The 22,133-nt window shown below is 38.1% G+C and overlaps 2 protein-coding genes across 2 annotated transcripts in view; one reads left to right on the top strand and one right to left on the bottom strand.

The window, feature by feature from the left end:
- JMY (junction mediating and regulatory protein, p53 cofactor) overlaps positions 1-6,043 on the top strand; it is a 64,386-nt gene extending 58,343 nt beyond the window's left edge. Inside the window, exon 11 of the mRNA XM_066338713.1 lies at positions 659-6,043. The gene's annotated coding sequence lies outside the window, so the exon portion shown is untranslated. The remainder of the gene's footprint in view (positions 1-658) is intronic.
- An 11,049-nt stretch (positions 6,044-17,092) lies between these two features.
- The window catches only part of HOMER1 (homer scaffold protein 1), an 85,570-nt gene continuing 80,529 nt past the window's right edge, over positions 17,093-22,133 (bottom strand). The window contains exon 9 of the mRNA XM_066338894.1: positions 17,093-17,554. Coding sequence (XP_066194991.1) covers positions 17,366-17,554 — 189 coding nt within the window. The 3' untranslated portion in view covers positions 17,093-17,365. The remainder of the gene's footprint in view (positions 17,555-22,133) is intronic.

Raw genomic sequence — 22,133 nt, 5'->3', positions numbered from 1 at the left:
GTAACTAATTCTTGCAGGAGATCTAGTAATCTCTTGTATTGTCTGCTCTGTGAGTTAACTTCTGTGAAAGGTTATGATTAACCTTTTTAAGAGCAATTCTTTCCAGACAGACACTCTGAACCATATAAAAAGATACTGAGGCATATATTGAAGTAGCTGGGCAAGTAGTATAAATATGTAGTAGCTTCTGTATAAAAAAATCCAAGAGATTTCTGGTTATCAACAGTATCCTGAGAATATCTGTCTATGAGTACATCATAATGCACATAAATCACCTTAGTACACTTAGAGTACTATAAGTAATGCAGAACTTGAGTTCCTGTCAGGGGTGGACAAAGTAACATATAACAGGCAACCTTTTGTTCTCCATAGTCTCCTAATCCAGTATTTTGGGCCTCTAATCTGTGTTAACTGCCAGTAATACCAGAAGGAAAAAAAAAAAAAAAAAAAAAAAAAAAAAAAGATCTGGTCATATGTGTGTTCTGGCTCCAGGGTCACTGTGTCATTACACTGGGAGCAAAGATAATCTTTGCTCAGTACGCACTGCTCTGTATATTGCATGTTAGAATTGCCTAATGTGTTGATCAGAGAATATTTGGAGAATATTTGTACAGCCATTTAGCTTTTCAGATGTTCCTTTTTCTTTCTTCCCAAACAGGTGCTTGACAGCCACCAACGTGCGAAAAGAAACCCCAGTTGAAGATTACTTTTCTTCTGCATTTCTGAGAATTCAGAGCCAGCAGTTATGACCATCAATTCCACAGGAGGCTTTCTTTGGCAAAGAAATAGTCTTTCTTTGGCAAATAACTCAGTACATAGAAAAAAATGGCCTGAAACATTAATTTCAGGTCACTTTTTTCTTTACTTGTTCAAACAAATTCTGGTTTGGGCAGAAAGCTAAGTTGTTTAGATGTGCATTTTATACTATCAAGAATGCCCGATTCTTAAGCACTTTTTATATTTGCGTTAGTAATGTATGGCCAGTTAAGTGAGGGGGGCATTTTGAGTTGGGAGGCTACTTGCTGTTAGAGTAACTTTGGGGTTCCAAACCAGCTATAAAATGGCCCCTTCACTGCACTGAATATCTCATGTGCTTGAAAATTCAACTAAATGGCTCCCTGCAGAGAAGCTTGCTGTGTAGAAATCTGATATTCCAGAAGGAGAATTCCTAGTTGCACTACAGTAGCTGAAATTCAGTAACATGCAACTAAGACTTTTTTTCTTCTTGGCTTGAAGAAGCATGTCAGTATAAAAAGCAACAAGTGACCACAGCACAATGAGAATTGAGTTGAATTCAGTACATATTCAAGAATGTGTTTGTTTCCATCATGATACATTTAGCAAGACATACTGCAGCACCTTTTTAGAAGGTCATTTTTAGTCTGACATCTTTTTAAAGTAGACATTTTCATGCTTTTTTAAAATAATATTTAGCTATGCTGAACCAAGTTAGTTATACTTTTATCATTTGTTATAAGAAGCAATATTTTGTAATTTCATACTTAAAAATATTTTTCTCTTTTGTTTTAAAATGGCTTTTGATTAGTCTAAGCAGCCCTCTTTAAAAAAGATCAAAGCACTTAAGCATACTGATAATTAATTCAGTTGTGAAAATCATGCTGTTCTTGCTGGTTTTCATCATTCCCTTTAGCGGCTGCAAAAATGTTTGTATTTCATACCCAAAAGCCTAGTGGCTTAAAAATGTTTCTTTTGATTCTGACTGTTTTATTTCTAAAGGAGAGTTACAACTTCCTCTGCAGTGAATACTTAGGAGTAGTCCTAAACCTCATAACTAATGGCTGCAGGCAGCTACCTTACAATACCACAGTACCAAGAGGTATGTCAATACAGAGATACAAGTAGCCTTGTACCACCTAAAAACCTCATGTGGTATTAAAAATCAACCCATTAAACTTCTAGGAAAGCTGAATATTCACTAGCATTTTGTTTTTCCTAGCGTAACATACACTGTGTTTGAGAAATACACAGTCCCTGTCCTTTGTGTTGTGTGGTCCATTCACTGTTCCTCTTTTGACAGATAAACTACTATATGGGGATCTGGGTTCTTTTAAGTGGAGTTACTCATTGCTGCTGTCGTGTAATGGAACACGTACTGTGTTAACATTTATAACAGGGGATTTCACGTCTTGCCGTTTACTTACAGAGAGAGGAGCAGGAAACCTTACCTTAGCAATAGGCTGTGTAATCAAAAGGAACCTCAGCTCTGGGACCCTTCAGTCTATTGAAGATGTTTTGCTGTGGCTGTCCAAAAAGTAAAGCTCTGTCAAACATCTCGAGAGGATTTTCTTAACCATGTTGCCTTACTTATAAAGTTAGTGAACATTGATTTTCAAAGCACCTGCGAGCAGTGTTACTGTAGAATTATATAAATTTTGCTGTGTTAGTTGCCAGGTCTCTGTTTTTCAGTTGTGTGAAACACCTGATACTGGCTTTCCACAGGCCTAAAACTACATGATGCTTTTTTCTTAAGCATATTCTCTGAATTCTGTGTTACATGGTATGGTTGTAAGCTGTCTGATGCTGTGTTCATGCAGCAATAGCAGCAGTTTCAAGGATCATCATAATCATTCGACACTGCGTATACCGTCAGCTCTGTTGTTCTGTGTTTGTTTGTATTTTCAGTCACACACCACACATTAAAACCAAGGTAATCAAATAATTTTTTTGGCTGTAGCACAAAACCAGAACTATGATGTAGAATGGTAATTCACATTATACGTTTCATCTGAAACTTAGTGCTAAATTAACAGTGGTGAACAAGCAACTTCTGTGTTAATTTTTTTTCCTATTTTCCAGCCTGCAGTTTCATTCCTTGGAGTATGCATACAGAACACTAGCAAAATTTCAAGCTGAGGAATAGTGTAATTTTAAAGTATTTGTGCAGTGGTTCCCTTGCACAACACGTTGGTCTGCAGTTTACCACTGTGTTGTTATCTAAATAGCTCCATGCTGTACTGTACTACAGTTTTCAGATATGTTTCATATGCCATGTGATCTGTCATCTTTGCCTTGAAAAATGTGTGCATGATTGATAAAATTAGTCTTCTTAATCTGTTTCATATTTAGCTGAAATCTTAGATTTCTGTATTAGCTTAGTCTCAATAGAAATGGAGTTCTCATATGAGCATGTATTTTATGGGCACACAAAAAGTAGTTGTTACGCTGAGCATTGCAGTATAAATCAGTTCAAAACTGCCATCTTCTGTGTGGAAAATGAATGGGGTATTTTTCCACATCCTGCTCAAAAGAAAAAAAAAAAAGAAAAAAAATCTGAATTTAAATCTCCGTGAGTCACTAGATGTCACAATTTCACATAATTTTCACTTTGATATAAAATTGTGCATATGTAGTGTACACAGGCTAATGCAGAAAAGGTACCATCCTCTGCCATGTGGAATTTTCCAGTGGGATGGCTACCGCAGAAAATGGGGACAGTTTAGTATATTTACAAGAGACTTAGGGAAATTATGACAGTCCTGCGCTGAGGTGAGTTCCACCACAGCTGAGAAAAGCTGTAATTGTGTTGGTCCGTGAGAAATCTTGGCAAGCATCACTAAGGAAAAACACGTAAACATGCGCAAGGAGCCTCCATGAAAAGACCTGCCTATTGATATTTTTTCATTTTATTGTTGTGGCTGCGTTGTTCTGTTGCTAGTTATTTATCTTAAGTAGTTTGTCAGGTTTTGGGCCTTTTCAATTTTTAGAATATTCTTTCTTTTTCCAAATTTAAAGTTTTACTATGGTGTAACTGATACAGTGAAGTAAAGATTTGGAATGCATAATGTTTATTGTACAAATGCTTATTGTGTAAGGACTGGAAAGTCTTTTATGAGTGGGAACAAGAAACTAAATACTCAGTTTCTACTAAAATAACCAAAATATAAGGTAAACAGCAATAGCCTTGTTCAGAAATGGAATTTGTATCAACAAGAACTTCATGTTCTCATTCATGGAGGTTCCAGATCCTTTACAAATGACCAATAGTCTTACTCACTTTACTGTATTTTCATGTTAGTTATCTGTCTAGGGTAGATGAAGGCTTTTTTATTTTTCTCAAACATCACTTTTAAGTTTTGCCTGTTTTTTTATTTTAAATCTGACAGTCTGCATTCTACACCAGACACTTGTAAAATAAATTAGTATGATTATATATTGTGTTCTTTTGTGACTGAATTGGGGATAGAACTCAACATACTTCATGACATTATTTGTAAAGAATCATTTTGAGTATAAGCACTATATTCTGTACTGTTTAATAATAAAGTAATGATAGATGCATTATTGAAGATGCAACTTATTGAGAAGAGGAGGCAGAAACTTTATTGGTTAATGTTACCCTTATTCCATTTGTTGCACTGAATTTCAGGAGTGTAATTTGTAAATCAAGTTTGCTCATGCGTGTAATCAGATTTTATTTTCATTGTAATGCTTATGTAATTAAATTACCTAGATGTATTTCTGGTAATGATTTCATAAGCATGGACAATATGTTGTTGATGTTTCGCACTACAGAATTAATGTTAAGAACAAGCAAAGCTTCTTGCAAAGAAAAGAGTAACAGAAGCACCTTACTGGGAGAGCATGTTGCATGATTTCAGTCCTCTTGGAGCTGACAGACAGTAGGTCATCCTAAACTTGACTGCAAATTGCTCTTTGGTGTAATAAGCACATCAACATACTGCTATCAATGCTATCAACACAATGGCTGTTTTTAACCTATAAATATACTGTAATTTAAGTTTTCCTACAAAGTGAATTTATATTTAATTGCTGCCTAATACATAAATACTTAGAATTTTTAGGAGGGTCAAGGGAGGGAGGGCGGGCATGCCAGTATATTTGTGGGAGGGGCTGTTTGCATATATGGGTCTTTGTACTTCCCGTTCAGTTTGACTGTTAATCCAAAACTCACAGCTCTGGCTGTGGTGAATCTGCAGCCTGACATTTATGTATTTTTATTGTGATTCAGGTCTTCTATATTCTGTGGCTCAGAGCTTCAGAATAAGACAGAAAAGGTCATCTTTCCATTCTCAAATGTGAATGCTCTGTACCTCTAATATGGAAAATGACCAAGAAATGAATTTTATTCTACTGAGTTTTTAATATTAATGTGTAGAGCATTATCTAAAGCTCCTTAACCAGTAGTTTGTCCATTGGAAACAAGTAGAAAGGATGAAGACTGTTTTGGTGCATATAGTCCAAACTCTGCAGAGACTTTATTCCAGAGATCGTCACCTATCCAGGAATAAGTTTGCCATAAACTGGCTTGATTTTCAGAGTATAAACATAGGTTTGACTTTTGAATTGGTAAATAGGTGTTGGGTATTGGGGATATTCACTTAACATCTTCCAGCGTGTTGTTGCTGTTGCTGTATGTTTTGAACTTCATTTTAAGTGTATACAAATGCATCATCATAAAACAAAAGCTAAAGAAATACAGATGGCTACAAGTTGTCTTACGTGAATGAAGCCAGTGAAGCTTAATAAAACTAACTTCTTTGTTAAGCCTGTTGAATAAATAAGAAATAATGAAAACAAAATTTCCATTCACTAGCTTTGTGCAATATTATCATTAGACTCAGACACTACTAGCACATTGTGCTTGGCTTTAAGAAAGTTCTTTAATTCCATTATATTCAAAAGGACATATTAAATGCTTATTTTATTGTAAACAACTCTGCAAATTTACTATGCCTGAAAATGCTCAAAATTATTAAGTATTAAGCACAAGTATGTTTTAAAAAAAGGTTAAGAACTAAACAAACATTTCTAGCAATACCTAGAAACTAAAAAAAGTTTTAATTGTCTGCTTCTTGGTCTTTTTTCGTTAGTGCAGCTTTTCTGCAATGCAAGTTAATTGCTCTGTATTTCATGGGGTTTTATTATCATGATTCGGAAATTTAAACCTGTACGCAAAGTACTGCATTCATTCACCTTATTGTACATGCAATGTAACATCATACTCACAGTTTTGGTGCTTTAAAATTATTCCTCTTTTCTTTATTAAAGGATATTTATTTGATCACTGTCTTGGCTTTAACTTTGATTATGTACTAGCATTAAAAAAGTATTTTTTTATACAATTTGGTTCCCACAAAAACCAAATTCAGACCTAATTTATTTCAGTTCCCATTGTTATTTTTGCAACTCCTCCAATTCCCTGTCATTGTTTAGTGGTAGGTGGTTGCATCTAAGCTGTGTTGCAGCATGGAATATTTGTATTTAGGTAACATCTTTGTAAATGAAGCCACATGAGCAGGTTAGGTATTATAGAAGAACTTTACTCCTAAATGATGTAGGATAGTTGTGTGTGATTATAAATCACACCCATCTTCCGTCTCTTGGTCAAAAGGCAGAAACACTCTATGAAAAAGAGTAAAAGTTTAAATACAGAAATGTTAAGAGTTTAGCACGCTTATTAGACTTACTAGAGTTCCTAGATATCTGTGGGTAAGTCCTTCCTTTCATTCCTCTAGCCATTTTGTATTACTATTTATGTAGATATGAGTCTTGGAAAAGAGGTATCTTTTTATTGTATCTCCTTTCTCTTTTGCTTCTGTGTTTTTTGTGTAGTTCAAATAGGTTCTATTTCTAGCTGATTCTTTAACATGAGGAAACAAAAAACCAGTGTATTTCTAGAATAGGAGCTTTTTAGTGCCATTACAGTCCTGAGAAAACAAGGAAAAGGACATTTCTTAAAGCAACATGAAACCAACTTTGTATTTGCAGTGTAAATCTGTGTTGCAAAATTCAAGGCTCCTCTGGCTTTGGTTTCCTAGTGTTTTTCATGCCAGGTAATAATGACCCTTAATTTGGGTTGTGGCAGAACATGTAGAACAAGTAGGAAATGTGTTTTGAAATAATCAGTTCTTTGATAGTTGCCGATTTAAGAGAGAAGAGTGTTACATTTGTGTCTGACGTCTGTTCCTAAAGCTCTGGCAGTGAGTGACCTTGGTGTGTGTGCCTGCACAGGTTTGGCTCTGCAGTGCTCCATCAGCTGGTTCTGCATGGCATTGGCTTCAGTCGATAAGTAGATGTTTTTTTATAACTCTCTACAGTATCCATGCAGGTTGGAAGTGAATTTAGTGTATGCATCAGGATTGCAGATGAGTGAATGTATCTCTAGGCAGATGAAAGGTAGTGGCATGCCATGCAGAGTAAGGCCTCTTGTTTGTACAACACAGATGAAAGATATGTAGAACCATAATTTTTTTTCTTTCCTTCTTGTTACATGTCAGATGTAAGTCAAAGGTATATTGTAAATAAATATTCAGTGGGCCACAGTGCCTCTGAAATAGGGAACTACTGATTGAAATAGGGAGCTACTGATACATGCAGGGTTTGTCTCTGTTCCACCACTTAATGCTCAACAGAGGCAGTAGGTACAGGGGAAAGAAGTAAAATGGAAGGTGTGCTTGACAGATGCTGTTTTCCAAAACTTATGAACTGGTCCTTTTCTCAGAAGTTTCCTTTTCATAGTGCTGCTTCCCATCATAGGGAGAAAGAAGCCTATTTTGTAGGCTTCATTCTTCCTGCCATAGGAGGGAGCTTACAGGAAGCTAAATCTAATCTAAATCTCTGAATCTTGGGATCAGCAAGGCATCAGCATGTCACTGCCACCACCACAGCTGGAGCTTTATGCTCATGTCACAGATCACTGTCTAAATCTACTTTTACAGAGTTGTGCCACTGTGTTTTTACCATCTGTAAAGGAAGGTTATAATGTCTGTAAAAATGGATAAAATGGCATCTTAAACCTTAGATGTACCATGTCAGCCATTTAACTTTGCATACACAACTGCCCTTCAGCAGAAAACCATCCCAGAGTTGTTGCCAAGAAGCTTCAGCATCATCACCATGTAACCTACCTTGCTCACAGAGGTGCTCCAAGTCTCTGTCCAACTCTCCATCCTGCAGAACTGATCCCATGGAGAAGCCTTTCTGTCCTTTCCCCCTTTGCACTAAGAGTCTCAGCCTCTTATTACTTTCACTAAACTTTGTGCAAATCTTCACCACAGCCAAGCTCACTGTCCAGATTTTCATCAGCTCAAAGACAGCACATCTCCCTGGAACTGTTGCCTCCACAGGAAGGGCTGGTGGATAAAAACAGTCACAGATTACTCTCTGTGCTGTTAAAGCTGCTGCCTGTGTTGTTGCTGGGGTTCACTTTTGCTCATCATTATTAAACCAAAACTTAGGGAAAACAAGAACCTAAACCAAAAAAAAAGTTATATTCACATTCACACTGTATCTGCTGTCTTACCCCTTTATTCCTACTGTAGTTTTGTGCTGTTTGTGGGATGTTTGTTGGAGATACTTGTGCCCCGGGCAAATCATCTGCGCTGCTTTCTTGTCACTCTTTCCTCACCGTGGAATGCAGCAGGCTTCTTGACTTCTCTGAGACGTCTCACCCCACATTGCTTACATAAGACTAAGCACATTCATAGTCTTTCAAACAAAAGTCACTGTTTACTTCATTGTTTCATCTTAACAGCTTTTCTAGTTAGCATCGTATTCCCTCTGTCCATTACCATTTAGAAGTCACAGGAATAAGGAAGATTGAAGAATCATGCAATTCATACAAAGCACTATATTAACTATACTTTTTCTTCCTCAGTACTTTATTTTAATCCCATTCAATATCAGTAAGAGTGTAACTGAGTTCTTAGCATACAAAATCATCAGTGCATGCTCAAATTGCCATGCATGTTAAAAGCACAATTTAAACACCATAACAGACATTTATGAATCAACTTCTTTTGAAGCACCATAAAAGTATGGCCATTTCCCCCCACATGCACTTGCCGTGAATAAAATTACTGTTGAAGTGGATAAAGTCCTGTGAAAACAATTTGACAGAGAAACCACTGCACTCTGCTCTTGGTCTCTAATGACATGTTAAAAAAAAAAAAAAAAAAAAGTCTTGAATTGGCATTATAATATTTTTAATATATATAAAAAAAATCACACATCCTATACTTTTGTTGATGGCATACATATATCTTTGTCATTCCTGACATGGTTTCCTAAAGGTTTCTGCTGCTGAAAAGGCTTCTCTTAATGGCAAAGTTGAAACATAAGGTTCTTCTCCCCCTGCCCAGCACCACTGTAGGAGCAAATTTTTCCCCCGCTTTGCAACAGTGTTTTATGTGTCCCTGGCACGCCCATACCTGCTCTGTCACTCAGCTCTAAGTCCAGCTGTGCTCAGTGAGTCGGGCTGTTGGCCGTTCATGGGCCATTCCATCAGTGCATGTGGCCAACAGACCAGGTCACAAAACCTGAGTGTACTTGGAGGGTGCCTGTTGTCATTAAGCCATTCTGGGAAAAGATCAGAGGAGTGCAGAAATTGGCCTTAGTCAAAGGTTGCGTTAGTTGAAGCAAATCTCTGTTTAGGAGATCAGATTTGTTGCTCTTTAAAAAAACCAACCAAACCAAACAAAAAAAACACCAAAAATGAAGTTGTCTACTTGGGCTATATTCAGGGAAAATGTGAGCCACACGTTGCCTACCAGGGCATGCTTTGCTTGTGTAGAAACTAACAGGTATTATATTTAAATACTCAAAAGCAGTTACATTTCCAAGTTAGTGCTAGGTCCCATTTTGCAGAAAACCCCAGCCCTTCAAGTATTCACTTTTAATCTCTATCTGCAGTAAGAAACTTTGATCAGAAACTTCGTGTCCCAGACAGCATTTATGGAACCTGCACTGTCAGCCATCTGGGATAAACCTGGGTTCTGCTCCCAGCCATTAGCTGCCTGAGAAAACTACAGAATCCCTGCCCAGATGAATGAATTTGCTACAGTCCTTGGTGGATCCTCAAGGTTGCAGGGATGCTTCTGAATAAGGAAGCACTTGGTACTGCCAGTAGGACCAGCTTGGCTAAGTGCTTGAATGCAAACTTTAGCTTCTGCTCCCTTCCCAGTGGAAGGAGCCTAGCTGTTCCCCAAGGGAACACTACAGTGTCTTCTGTTAACCCATCAATGTGTCATTGCAATAGCAAGCTATCTCAGTAAAAATAATAATAAAAAAATTACCCTGAAATACTGTAAATGAGAATTTCTTCACTTAAATCTGTCAAGACCTTCCAGCTGATCCCTTGAGGCCAAGGCCTGATCCCTTGATATGCCACTGTCACCAGTTATTTTCCAAGTGCTGTATGCCAGCGTTTATTCTGTGTAAGACCCAGCACTGTGCTTGTGGGGGCTGCGGAGGTCAGCTTACAATTGCCTCTAGTAGTTCGCCCCCTCCTCTGGTGCAGCCCCTCAAAAGAGAGACTTGAAATGTTCTGGCAAATTCCATCAGCCTATATCCACAGCTATTGCTGAGCTGTAAAACCAGTCACAAAGGCTGGTGAATCAGTTTATTCTTTTCCTGTAAGTGACCCATCCTGATTGCCAGGTTTAGAGAGGCGATTCTGTGTTTGGACACATCAGCAGTTCCAGTCCAGCTGCTGGCTCAGTCACAGGGCTGTCCAGTGCTGTGCTCTGTGAGGCCTTACCCCCTTCTGGATTTTAGATACATGTGCCCTTGCCACAGCTTCAACACTGCAATTTTGTCCAAGTGTCAAAATTCCTTTAAACCCCTCTGAAACGACAGCACTGTTTGCCACCTGCTCAACCTGCTAGTCCAGTCCCACAACTGAATTTCCCAGCCTGACAAGTACAGAGAGCTGTTCTTGTCTTTGTACTCATTCTCTCATGGAGATTTCCAGTGCAGCTATAATTCATTTGCAAATGAACCTATCCTAGCTGATGACAGAAATCCTCTAGCTTGATGGGAACTTTTGGTGCCAATCCTAGCACATTTTTGCACTTTGACTTGAGGAGTTATATGTGCCTTACAGGTATTTTCTATTTGTGCAATACAGTCATCATCATTGGTGAAGAGCATGAAAACTCATGTCTTCTGAAAGTACTTGCATTGCTGTCATTTAGACAGCTCTGATTCAAGGTACTTCCTAGTAGCATGCCTCAGTAATGCTTGTTTAGAATATCCCCCATGCTTCTTCATTGAGGCTTCATGCACAGCTGTCAGCACCTCATACCCACAGGCATATTTTGTGTGGGTTGATTTTGGGATTTTTTGGGTTACTGATGTCCCTGCCAGGTGGGCTTGACACTGAATATTTATGTTTCTCATTCCATAAGCAGTTTAGGACTTACATTGACTGTATATGTTTGGTTGTTCCATGTTATGCAAGAGAAAAGAACACAAAGGAACAATGCAAAAGGAACAGAAGGAAAAATCCAAGAAATAGAGGATAATGAAAGTTTTGACTGGTAGGTTCAAAAGGTAACAATAACCACCTCAAATAAAGCTTTCATAATTTCTTTTCTGAGAGGTGGGGAAATTCAGCTTATATAAAATCAACACATTACTCTGCTTCTTTAAGATACACAGAATGAAATTTCCCCTTTTCTCCCCCTGCGAGCAAAACTCTGAATGTGCAAAATGCTCTGGAGCAAAAAAGGGCTCTAGACTGGTAATGACAGAGCTACAGTTTTGAAGCAGCAGTGAAGCTGTGCAGCAGGGACTAGATGTAGGATGCTCATGTGAAATACTACTTGAGGCACTCAGCTACCTACTTCTACTCTGGCTCCTCTCACTAAGTGAAAGTCAAAGAGAGCTGTACCTTACACTGATAGATTTCTGGTTCCCATTGCTGTGGATTCCTGAGAAACAAAATGCCTGGAAATACAAAAATAACCATATATTCAGATGTGGAAAAAGTAGATTTAATGTTTAAATTTTCATCCATAGGTAAGGGCTATGATCTTTCTCCTGCAGGCAAGTACAAGGTCATTTTGCTTCGTATTTCTTTTGTTTTGAGACAATTCCACTGATCATTTAACAAAATACAAGCCAGACTCGGAGAATTTCAAAGGTCTTGTTCCCTTACTGCAAGTATCTGCATGACCATATTTAATTCAACAGGAGGAAATCCACACACACAGATTATATTTACACATACCTTGTCAGTGTAGCTCTTCCTCTCCCCTTAGCACCTGGTTGCATGGTATTGTTTGTGAAGGTCTTTAGTTCTGCCCTCCTTCTTGATCTACTGGGAAAAAATCCTTCTTCTTCAAGAATTACCACAGTCACAGAAATGCAAGTTCTCTTCCAAGGAAAAGTCTATGTTGCTATTCTCAATCTAATGGAAGCAGAAGCAGCTGACACACTGCTGGATCCATGCAGTGAGATGAGGCTTGGATGAGAGCAGATAAGAATCCCCAAAACAGGGAACAAGTTTGGAAACTACTTCCAAGTTAAAAGAAAGAAAGAAAAAACCCCAAACCCAGCTCAGAATTCCATTACACAAACATCACAGGTGATAGGAACTGATGGCAGCAGAAAATGGGGAGCACCAATGGCTAATATTGGTATCAAAACTCTAGAGTAGTGAAGGTAAAAGACTGAAAGAACATGGGGTTTGCAGGCTGTCAGGACTTCAGCTGCGTTCATGAAACACACCCCCAGTGCTGACCTTGGGAAGCCTCTAGCAATCAAGACTGAAGTTTTGGGGCAAGCCAAGTGTGCTCATTGTAACCATGATGTGAGCACCCAAGTGAGATCCTTTCAGGTGGTTTGTCATTCCCTATGCAAATCATTCTCACCTATTTTACAGCTACACTAGGGTTCCACACTAGGGAATCTTTTTTAAATCTGTGTTTTCCCCACCCACCCCGAATTTAAAACACCTTTGATAGTAACTTTTATTCCAATGCCTGTTCTGAATATACTAAGGATTCCCAGATCCATTGTTGCATCTGAGCTCTGCTTATACGAGACCCAGCAATGAGGGGGAAAGTAGGTATATTGTGTTTCTTTGGTCCTACGATGAGCTGCCAGCAGTGCAGAAGCAGAACTGGCCGCTACAGGTCCCTGAGAGGTTGTGGCGGGCAAGCTATGAGACCTTTATGGTGTGAAAACCCATTTTTGTCTGTAGTATCTAGAGGTATTGTGACATTTAGACTCACACCTGATTTCTGGCTCAACATGGCCAGAAGAGTGGACTTGAGCTGAACTGACTCTGGGCTCTAACACAAAATTCCGCTCATTGTTCCAAAACGTTTAACAAAACGGGGAAAATTCATTCATCTTGTCTGAAGTAAAACGAGGAACTAAGGCTGCTAAGGAAAACCAGAGATTTCAAATAATGTGTGTTATTCTGTGATGTGGTCTCTGCTTAGCACTGTTCAGAGGTAGTGCACAAATGCAGCATTACTAAGAAAATGTAAACAAGACAATTTGAACATTGCTTAGCAGAGTCAGGTCCATTTTCTGAAGAAGAAACCCCAATGTACAGGTGTGCACTTAACTGGCAAGTTCAGTTACTGAGACTGAACACATTGGGATGGAGTTTCTTGATGGTATTTTTTAATTGTCTTCTGACACCCAGATCTAACCTCTAATTAGATCTATCTTTGGCCTTAAGATTTTTGCAATTAACCAAGTTAAGTACTTTTACTGATACCTGCAGCTCTGCAGAGAATTAAGGTCTGCACAGTTTTCCATTCCTCTCTTCATGCAGTATTTCTGAAAAATGGCTTTGATTTTGACTTTTGAATGCAGTGTTCACAGAGTGCTGTTCAGAAGCCACTTCAGTACAGAATATATAAGATGATAGAATGAAATGAGGTTTAGCCTCTTATTGAAGACAAACCTGAAGTCAATCCCCAACTGGTAGAAAAATGAGCAGAAATCAGAAACCTTTCACAACTGACAACTAAAAAGACATATCCCAAAATATTAATCTTTAATTGATGCATTGCTAATTCTAGGTTTTTCTTTAAAGGACTTATCCTGGGAATGCCACCGATAGCGTTAAATGATACTTATTTGTATAACAACTGGTTTAGCCCTTTATTTATTTATTTGTTTGTTTGTTTGTATTTTACCTGAAAATGTATTTTCTTAGAGACCTTATAACCGCATTTCTGCATTATCAGTTCATTTTGTTCTCCTATTTCCTGGATATATTGGCCAGGAAAAGGAACTTCCAGTTTATAATGGACAGTTTAATTCACACGTTTTACTTTGTCCACATAGAAAAATGCAATTTCTGGATCATTGAGGCATATGGATTATGAACAATACACTCCAAAAACTAGCTATCCAGACGGGGATATACTTACAAAAATCTTTTATGTCAAAGTCAGGATTTCACAACATAACACACTAATGCAAAATCCAGTAGCACCTGAAAGATTAAGGTAGCTGCTGCTATCGCTTGCACATACTTGAAAAAGATTTAAGAAAAAAAAAAACAAAAAAACCCCCAATAATACATTCTCCAGAGAACAGCAAGTGTATTTCAAAATAAAAAAGTGTGGGTTTGATTTATTTTATCTCTCTCTCTTTTTTTTTTCTATTTCTGTATTTCTGTGAAGCTTATGGTAATTCTTTTGTTTGCGCTTGTTTTTGTTTTTGTTTTTTTTACCAATATTGTAGTTGCCACGTAATAAATTATACACAAAGTGACTGCTCTCCCCTCCAGTGCAAGTTCACGGTCATGTTTTCAGGCTATAGTACTGAACACTGTTTTCTTGTATACATATTCCCATAGTTTCATTAAAGATAGATACAATGTACAGTACTCATCTCTGGGACAGCAACGTTTCAAATGGGAAAACCTTTACGTTAAAACAGAAGTGAAGAGGCTACAGTAGGTATAGCCACCTAAATATGAACTTTAGATCACAATTTCTAAACACTTGCCTACTGTACATAAGCATTAAAAATAGTCTTAGACATAGGATTTTATTTATATGTGCACGTATGTTCACCTCATCCCATATTTATGTTTGGCAACTATTTGGGAATTCAAAGGTGCAGCCCTCAGTAATTGTATTATTTAAAAAAAAGAAATGAAGCTTATCTATTCTATGAGAAAAAGAAATTCTCAAATATCAATTTCCAATTTTAAATTTAATTTCAATAGGAAAATATTAAAAATGTGCACATCTAAATTTTTCCATGTTCTGTATATACATATGTGTGTGTACTTATACATAGAAATGCTCATGTACCACACATATTCACAAAATTTAAGTGGAATATTTCTGTCCACTATTTTCCCCACACATGTGACATCATATCTTTAAAAATGTCAATAATAATATCATTAAAAATAATATTACATTTATTCCATCATAATGATTTTTTATTCTTTCTTCATCTTTATTATGTCCACTGAGCATTAGCAGGCCAAATTCTCCTTGCACTTCCATGGATGTTATGCCAACGGAATGTTGCTGACATCACATCAAGGACACATCTGGTTTACAGCAGCACAAGTGACAGGAGAATCAGGCCCAAATATCCCCAGGAAAATTAAAAACTGGCTGTATCTGCTCATATGGACCTGATGAAGATATACACACCACTGTCTAAAATCCCCTGAATGATTAACATGTAGCTCACCACAAAGTTTTCAACCAGTAGCACAATGAAACAAGCTCCCCCCACCCCTTTAATAAATGTGAGAAAATACCCTAAAAAATATGGAGAAAGCGTAAACATTGTGTATATTACATACCATATAATACATGACAGTTTTAGCATTTAACCTAAGCCACTTCCCTGACTAGTCAGGGGAGACCTGATAAATCACCAGTTAAGGGAAAGGAAAAAGGTATTTTAGAAATAAAGCATGTCTTTCCAATATAAATGACAACCCGTGTGTATTATATGGTATATACACACAGTACATACATGAAAACAAACTTATCTTTTCTAGTTTTGAATATCAGTCTCTAAGTGAAGAAAACTGTGTTCTACAAATTTCATAAGCAGCTAGATTTCATGTTTAACATTCAAATTAATTTGGGGAGCAAACAAAGGTTCGTGCATCTTTCAACTGTGAGGTCTGACACTCATTCATACATTTTAAAAAAGCCCTCTTCAGCATTACAAGCAATTTATGGCAAGAATGCACTGTGATGCAAGACACATGACAATTGGCTTACCTTTCAAAGAGTTGGGTTTTTTTAAATAAATCTATTATATTAAGAAATGTGTGTTTGCCAAAAGTCTGTTAAAATTACATCAAAACAACTTTAAAACCTGCTCACTGAGGATAATTGAATTCAATGTCCTGTTTTTAAACACTTAATTAACAGTTCAGAATATTGCCTGGTGTAGTTTTGATAAAGGTGTGATATGAAGACCCATAAAAGAGTAAACATGTCTTCAGTTCAATTCGCTATGACAACAAAACTTCAAGAAACAGCCTTTTTGGCTAGACACGTTCAGTGTACAAACAATCCCTTGCGGCACCTCTGTGCCCTTAATGAATCTGTAACAGAACAGTGCTCCCCGTAAGCCATTATTCACAGAACCTCTGTTTCATGTCACATTCTGAAAAAGTGTCCTGCAGAACAGGTTAACAGCAAATTGAACATTCAGTATAAGTATCAAGGCCAGACAACAAACAACTGGCCATTCCTTGTTATCTGCGCAGGTCAAATTTAAAATTTACATTTAAAATTCTTAGGGAGTTTGGGGGGAGGTTGGATTTTTTTTTTCCTATGGGACTCACCTTCTATCACTGGTTGGCTTCAAAATTTAGTTAAGTGGAAGATACTATCTCACTGTAATTACATGGGATTCATATGAAAAACTAAACCTTACATTGGACAATATTGTAGAACACCAAAGTAAGCTCCATAACGAAATACAGTATCTTCCAGTATATATGTATAGCTATTTAAAAAAAAAAAAAAAACAACAAAAAAAACCAAAAAACCAACCAGCCAACCAACCCCAAAAAAACCAAAAGGAAGAAGTTTATACAAGTAGTTATAGTAAATTTGTTTCAATTAAAGATGCGACTCTCTCTCATTCCTGGCAAGAATAAATTTGTTCCAGCACTGCTTCTCCACAGTGCAACATATCCTGAGAAATTATTAAGAACAACAAAATACAGGGCTGTCATCACTAAGTTCTTGCACAAAACACAGCATTTAAATATCTTAAATAAAATAGCCAATAAACTATATTGTATCTGTCACAAAATGGAGTGTGTCCTGGGACACTGCTAATTCATCCATCACTGATGATTAGAAAAGAATTGCATTCAATTATTGTTAATATCTTTCAAGTTATCTGTGGCCAATACTGTAAAAGGAGGTAATTTGTAATTCAAGTTCTTTTTTTATTTTTTTTTCTTCAACTGGCTACAAGCTGAGTTCTAAATTTTACATTGAATTGTAAGTCAAATTTAAAACAATCCCTCTCAGAGGAGCATTTTCTAATTTTGTGCAACTTTGATGCAGAGCCCAACACAGTTCTATGAAGAGAGACAGTGCATCTTTAAGCTGATTGGCACTGAAATCCCATTTTTTTAACTACACTCTATTAGTTTGGCCAAGTTATCTCGTAATTCTGTTAGTTCAAATATTTTTCCATCAAGAATTTCTAAAAGTGTCTTCAAGTTATTGCGAAAAGCTTCTTGCTCATTCTGACTTTTCTCCAGACGTTGCTCTAGATCAGACAGCTGTCCTTCCAGGTCTTTGTTTCGAATTTCTACTTCCTTCAGAGAAAATACACAACATGTTAATGTGTTGTCTGCAAGCAGAAAGCAGTCTAACGTCCTGTTGGAACTCATGTGCTATTTTTGTCAACTGCTTTTTAAAATAATTTGTAACCGTTTACAGTTTATACTAAGTCAAAACCAGAACCTGAATTATTACTACAGTTGCATATGTACAGCCACTTTCTCCATTTTTCCATAATTATCTGAAGGATGAAAACTTTCAGAGAGGGACAAACTTTAGTCAGTGAACAAATTATACTTATTCAGGTATGTTACCACTTCTATCACTCAGAAATGTACCACCTAATGAAAACATCTTCTCAGAGTTTATGTTCTTCTGTTCAAGTATGCCCTGATTTGGACTGCATGGATTGCTCAAGGACATGGTTCTGCATCAAAAGCTCTCATGCAAAAACCCACCCAGAGCACTGCTTTAGAGAGAGAGGAGCACCACCTCATTCCCATTCTGTTGTAGGGGTTTTGCACTCTAAAAATTAAGAGAGGAACCACCCAGGCAGGTGTCAAGGTGACTGTAACAAATGTAAACCAGGAGGTGCCAGCTGCACACCGTGCCCCACTGCACAGCACCCACCTGTGGAGCAGGGACAATGGGAGAGGCACCACTGCTGTACGGACACGCCGTCCCCATGCCGTGGGGGAAAGGTGAAGCAGTGGCGTGTTGGACACAGCCCAGGAGCTCTGACCCTGAGCAAGCTCAGTTCTCACCCACAAGGAGAAGCCCTTGCCATCAGCCCCTTGGGACTCCTCGCAGCTGCAGCTTGCACCTGATGGGGGACAGTGCCAACCGTTCTGCCCTGTGCACACCAGGTGCCCTCTGCTCAATCAATTAACAAATTAAGCAGTCACCTTGGTCTGGAATAGCATATTCTTCTTTGGTCCATTCATTGCCTCACCTCATAAATTTGTGCTAAATTTTGTCATTTCAGTTAGGAAAATCACTTTCAAAGGCAGCACAGAAAAAGTGTGTTTAGCACACCATACACCCTGTACAGCCATCTCTGGAAATGTGCATAGCAAATCCATATTTATGTATGGTAACATATTTTTCAACATCTCCTCCCTTTACAGTGGCTTTGTGTCACAAAACTTTAACAGGCCTGCTCTGAGATTTTACTACAGCTGGTGTTACAAATAGGAAGGGAGATTTGGCAGCAGGCAGTGATTTCAGCAGGAGCAACTCCTCTTTCAGCCCTCCAGCTCTCTTACTGGCTTTGGTGTGATTCTTCTGTCCCCCTCAAAGCTAAGAAATATATTCATGTTTACACTGGAGAGATCTAGCTAACCATAGAAAACAACCTGACCTATATGGAAAATATGTTGGGTCATTCCAGAGTAACAGGTATATAATGGCAGCCCTGTGTCAAAGTCCATGGCCTGAGAAAGGCAGCCACTTGTGAGGGGCCTGATGCCAATACTGACTGGGGGCTGCATCCCTGGCCAGAAGAGGGATGGGGTGATGTGGCCAGTGCTCAGTTTCAGCTCCCAGCCTCTGCAGCAAGGGAGAGTTCTGGGCTCCCAGCAGAGGTGCAGCAGGAGAAGACACAACATCAGGACGTTCACTGCCTCAAAGCTGTGGCTGCCTGTGGAGCCAAGGGTTACCTCCAGCCAAACTGAAAGCCTCCCTTACTTCTTGCATGTGAATGGACAAGTAAAACACTATGGAGTTTTGGGCACTAGTCTTGAACAGCCAGCACACCTGAGAGCAGGAATTACCCCTTATTGCCAGGATTAAGAGAAGAATTAATTTATTTAGTACTGAATAATTTAGCTGCCAAAGCACTAAAAGAAGCTAACTCGATAAAGCACTTGTAGAAATTATATAAATAAAATGCATATATGCTTATGTAGTGAATAGCTACCCCTGTGCTGCTACAAATCAAGAAGAAAACTGGATATAGCACAGTCATACCATGCAAAGGTTCTCCTCCACTCCTGCCTTCCAAGCCAAGTACTTACAAGTGCTACCTGGTGTAGTGACTGCACAGGCCCCTCTGAGGGCCAAGTGATTACAGTATAGGACACAAAAATGAAATCCAAGGTCCTCCCAGCTTTGCCAGATGATACAGTCCTTTCTTTAGCTCACAGAAAACTGATTGCTGTTTTTCAGTATTTGCCCATCCTGTCATTGCTTCTCTTCTAGTCACCAAATTTATGTACTCTAGGAAGTCTCCTTGCCACTGCTCTTACCTCATAATTAATTCCTGTAAGCAGGCAAGCGAGTGATGAAACAGACCACTTTGGGACAAATCTATAGATACTTATATGGCTTTATATTGTGACATCTGGGCCCGAATAGAGCATTCTGTTGGCCTGTATCTAGCACTGAAGAACACCTTTCAGGCCCTTCTCAGATGAATGAAACATGCCAGAAGCTCTTGCTCTTAATTTCTGGAAAGAAAACGCTGCTTCTTAAATTTATGTTTGACCTTTAAGCATATTTACCCTAAATTAGTATTAATGCTTTCTGTAATGTTATTGCATTGTAACCTCATGTCTAGGTCCTGTGCAGTTCCCTGTTTCAAATCAGTCAACTTCAAAACTTCCTTCTTGATTGGAAGAGGTAGATTACATGTAATGTATTTTATTCCCCTAGCTGTGCCATTTCCCAGTTGATCTCATCCAACAATAAATTGACTCTTTGATACATTCAGACCCTTTATAGAATGTATTTTGCACTTGGTTTTTTTAGATTTGGATTTTCAAGCTCTTCTTTCATCAGACGTAGTAATTTCTCACATTGTTTTCTATTACAGAATAAATAAATCATTACTAGTTCTTTTTGTTGTTTGCACTGTAACAACCTTTTGCAGAATTCAGTGCAAGAATTGGAATAAAATATTCAAACCATACACAACAGCTATATTTAGGAATCAGCCATATTAATAAAGATATTCTGACCTACTGTGAGAGTCACACTGATCATGACTCACTGATAAGACTTCTCTACATTACTAATGGAACTATTTAAAAGGACCTCAATACTTAACCTTCACAGTGATAACATATTGTTCTTCACTAGATTTTGCCAAAGACTGATACCTAATTAATTCCTGATATGTGTATATCAGAAATGCAATACACCTTGAAATTCTAATTTCTTTGCATGTATTTTTCATAGAGGTTTTTAACCAAAATATTTTAAAGTTACATAATCCATTGGCAAAGCACAAGAGGGAAAAATAAAGCACAGGAACAAAGAGTGAGAGAAACAGATATGAGCCCTGGGGAGAATAACTCTGAAAATAAATGATGAGTCAGGTAAGTGAACATATATGAGACAGTATGAAGCTATAGCAAATTATGTGAGAAATGCAGGGTGAAGTAGCTCAGAGAACACCAGTACAATCAAAGCAAGACAATTACAGTGAAGCACAGACTCAAGATCTTTTTCCTAGGCAGCATCAGGGCAGTAATTAAGTTTAAGCTTAATAAAGGCACCTTTTAATTCAGTTCCTAAGTGATCCTTTAAATTTACTTGAATAGAACTGTATAGAACCATTTCCAGAAACAGATCACTTACAATGTGATATATATACAAAATATACACATTTGGTGATTAAAGAATCACAGAATCATAAAATGGATTAGGTTAGAAGGGACCTTAAAACAACCCAAAAAAGGGTTTCAACCCTTTGTCATGGGCAGGAATGCTTTCCCCTAGATAAGGCTGCTCAAAGTGCCCTCCAACCTAGCCTCGGACATTTCCAGGGATGGGACATCCATAACTTTTTTGGGTAACCTGAAGCAGTTCCTCACCACCATCACCATATAGAATTTCATCCTAGTATCTAATCTGAAACTACATTCTTCCAGTTTGAAGACATCACTCCTTGTCCTTTCACTGCAGTTCCTGATGAAGAGCCCCTCTCTGCCTCCCTAGTAGGCCACTTTCAGACATTGGAAGGTTGTTATGAGGTCTCCATGCAACCTTCTCTTCTCCAGGCAGAACAATTCCAACTTTCTCAGCCTGTCTTCATAAGGGAGGTGCTCCAGTCTTATCAGCTCCATGGCCTCCTCTGGACCCACTCCAACAGGTCCATGTCTTTCCTGTGCTGTGACCCTCCTGTGCCCCAGAGCTGATGCAGCCCTGCAGGTGGGCTCTCAGCAGAGCAGAGCAGAGGGGCACAATCCCCTCCCTGGCCCTGCTGCCCACACTGCTCTGGATGCAGCCCAGGACACGTTTGGCTCTCTGGGCTCTGAGCACTCAATGCTGGTTAGTGTTGAATTTTTCATCTACCATCAACCCCAACTCCTTCTCTCCGGGACTGCTCTCAATCACTTATATATACATATATCAAAATAAGGTGTATATATATGTATACCTTATATATATATATATATATGTGTGTGTATAAAGTAAAATTTTAATAAAAATTCACCATTTTCTAATCTTTCATCTCTTACTAGTCTCATAATTCTGCTTGCTAAGGATAGATAATTCCTGGCTCACTGTTACTTTTCATATGATCTTACAATGAAATTACTGCATTTGTACTGTTAGAACAATTTCCAACTCTCATTATAATGTTTCTTTTTAGTGTCTCACATAAATGCC

This window comes from Sylvia atricapilla, chromosome Z (genome assembly GCF_009819655.1).
Source record: "Sylvia atricapilla isolate bSylAtr1 chromosome Z, bSylAtr1.pri, whole genome shotgun sequence".
NCBI lineage: Eukaryota > Metazoa > Chordata > Aves > Passeriformes > Sylviidae > Sylvia > Sylvia atricapilla.
The sequence above is the reverse complement of the archived record's forward strand: the minus strand, read 5'-3'. Positions and strand labels throughout refer to the sequence as shown.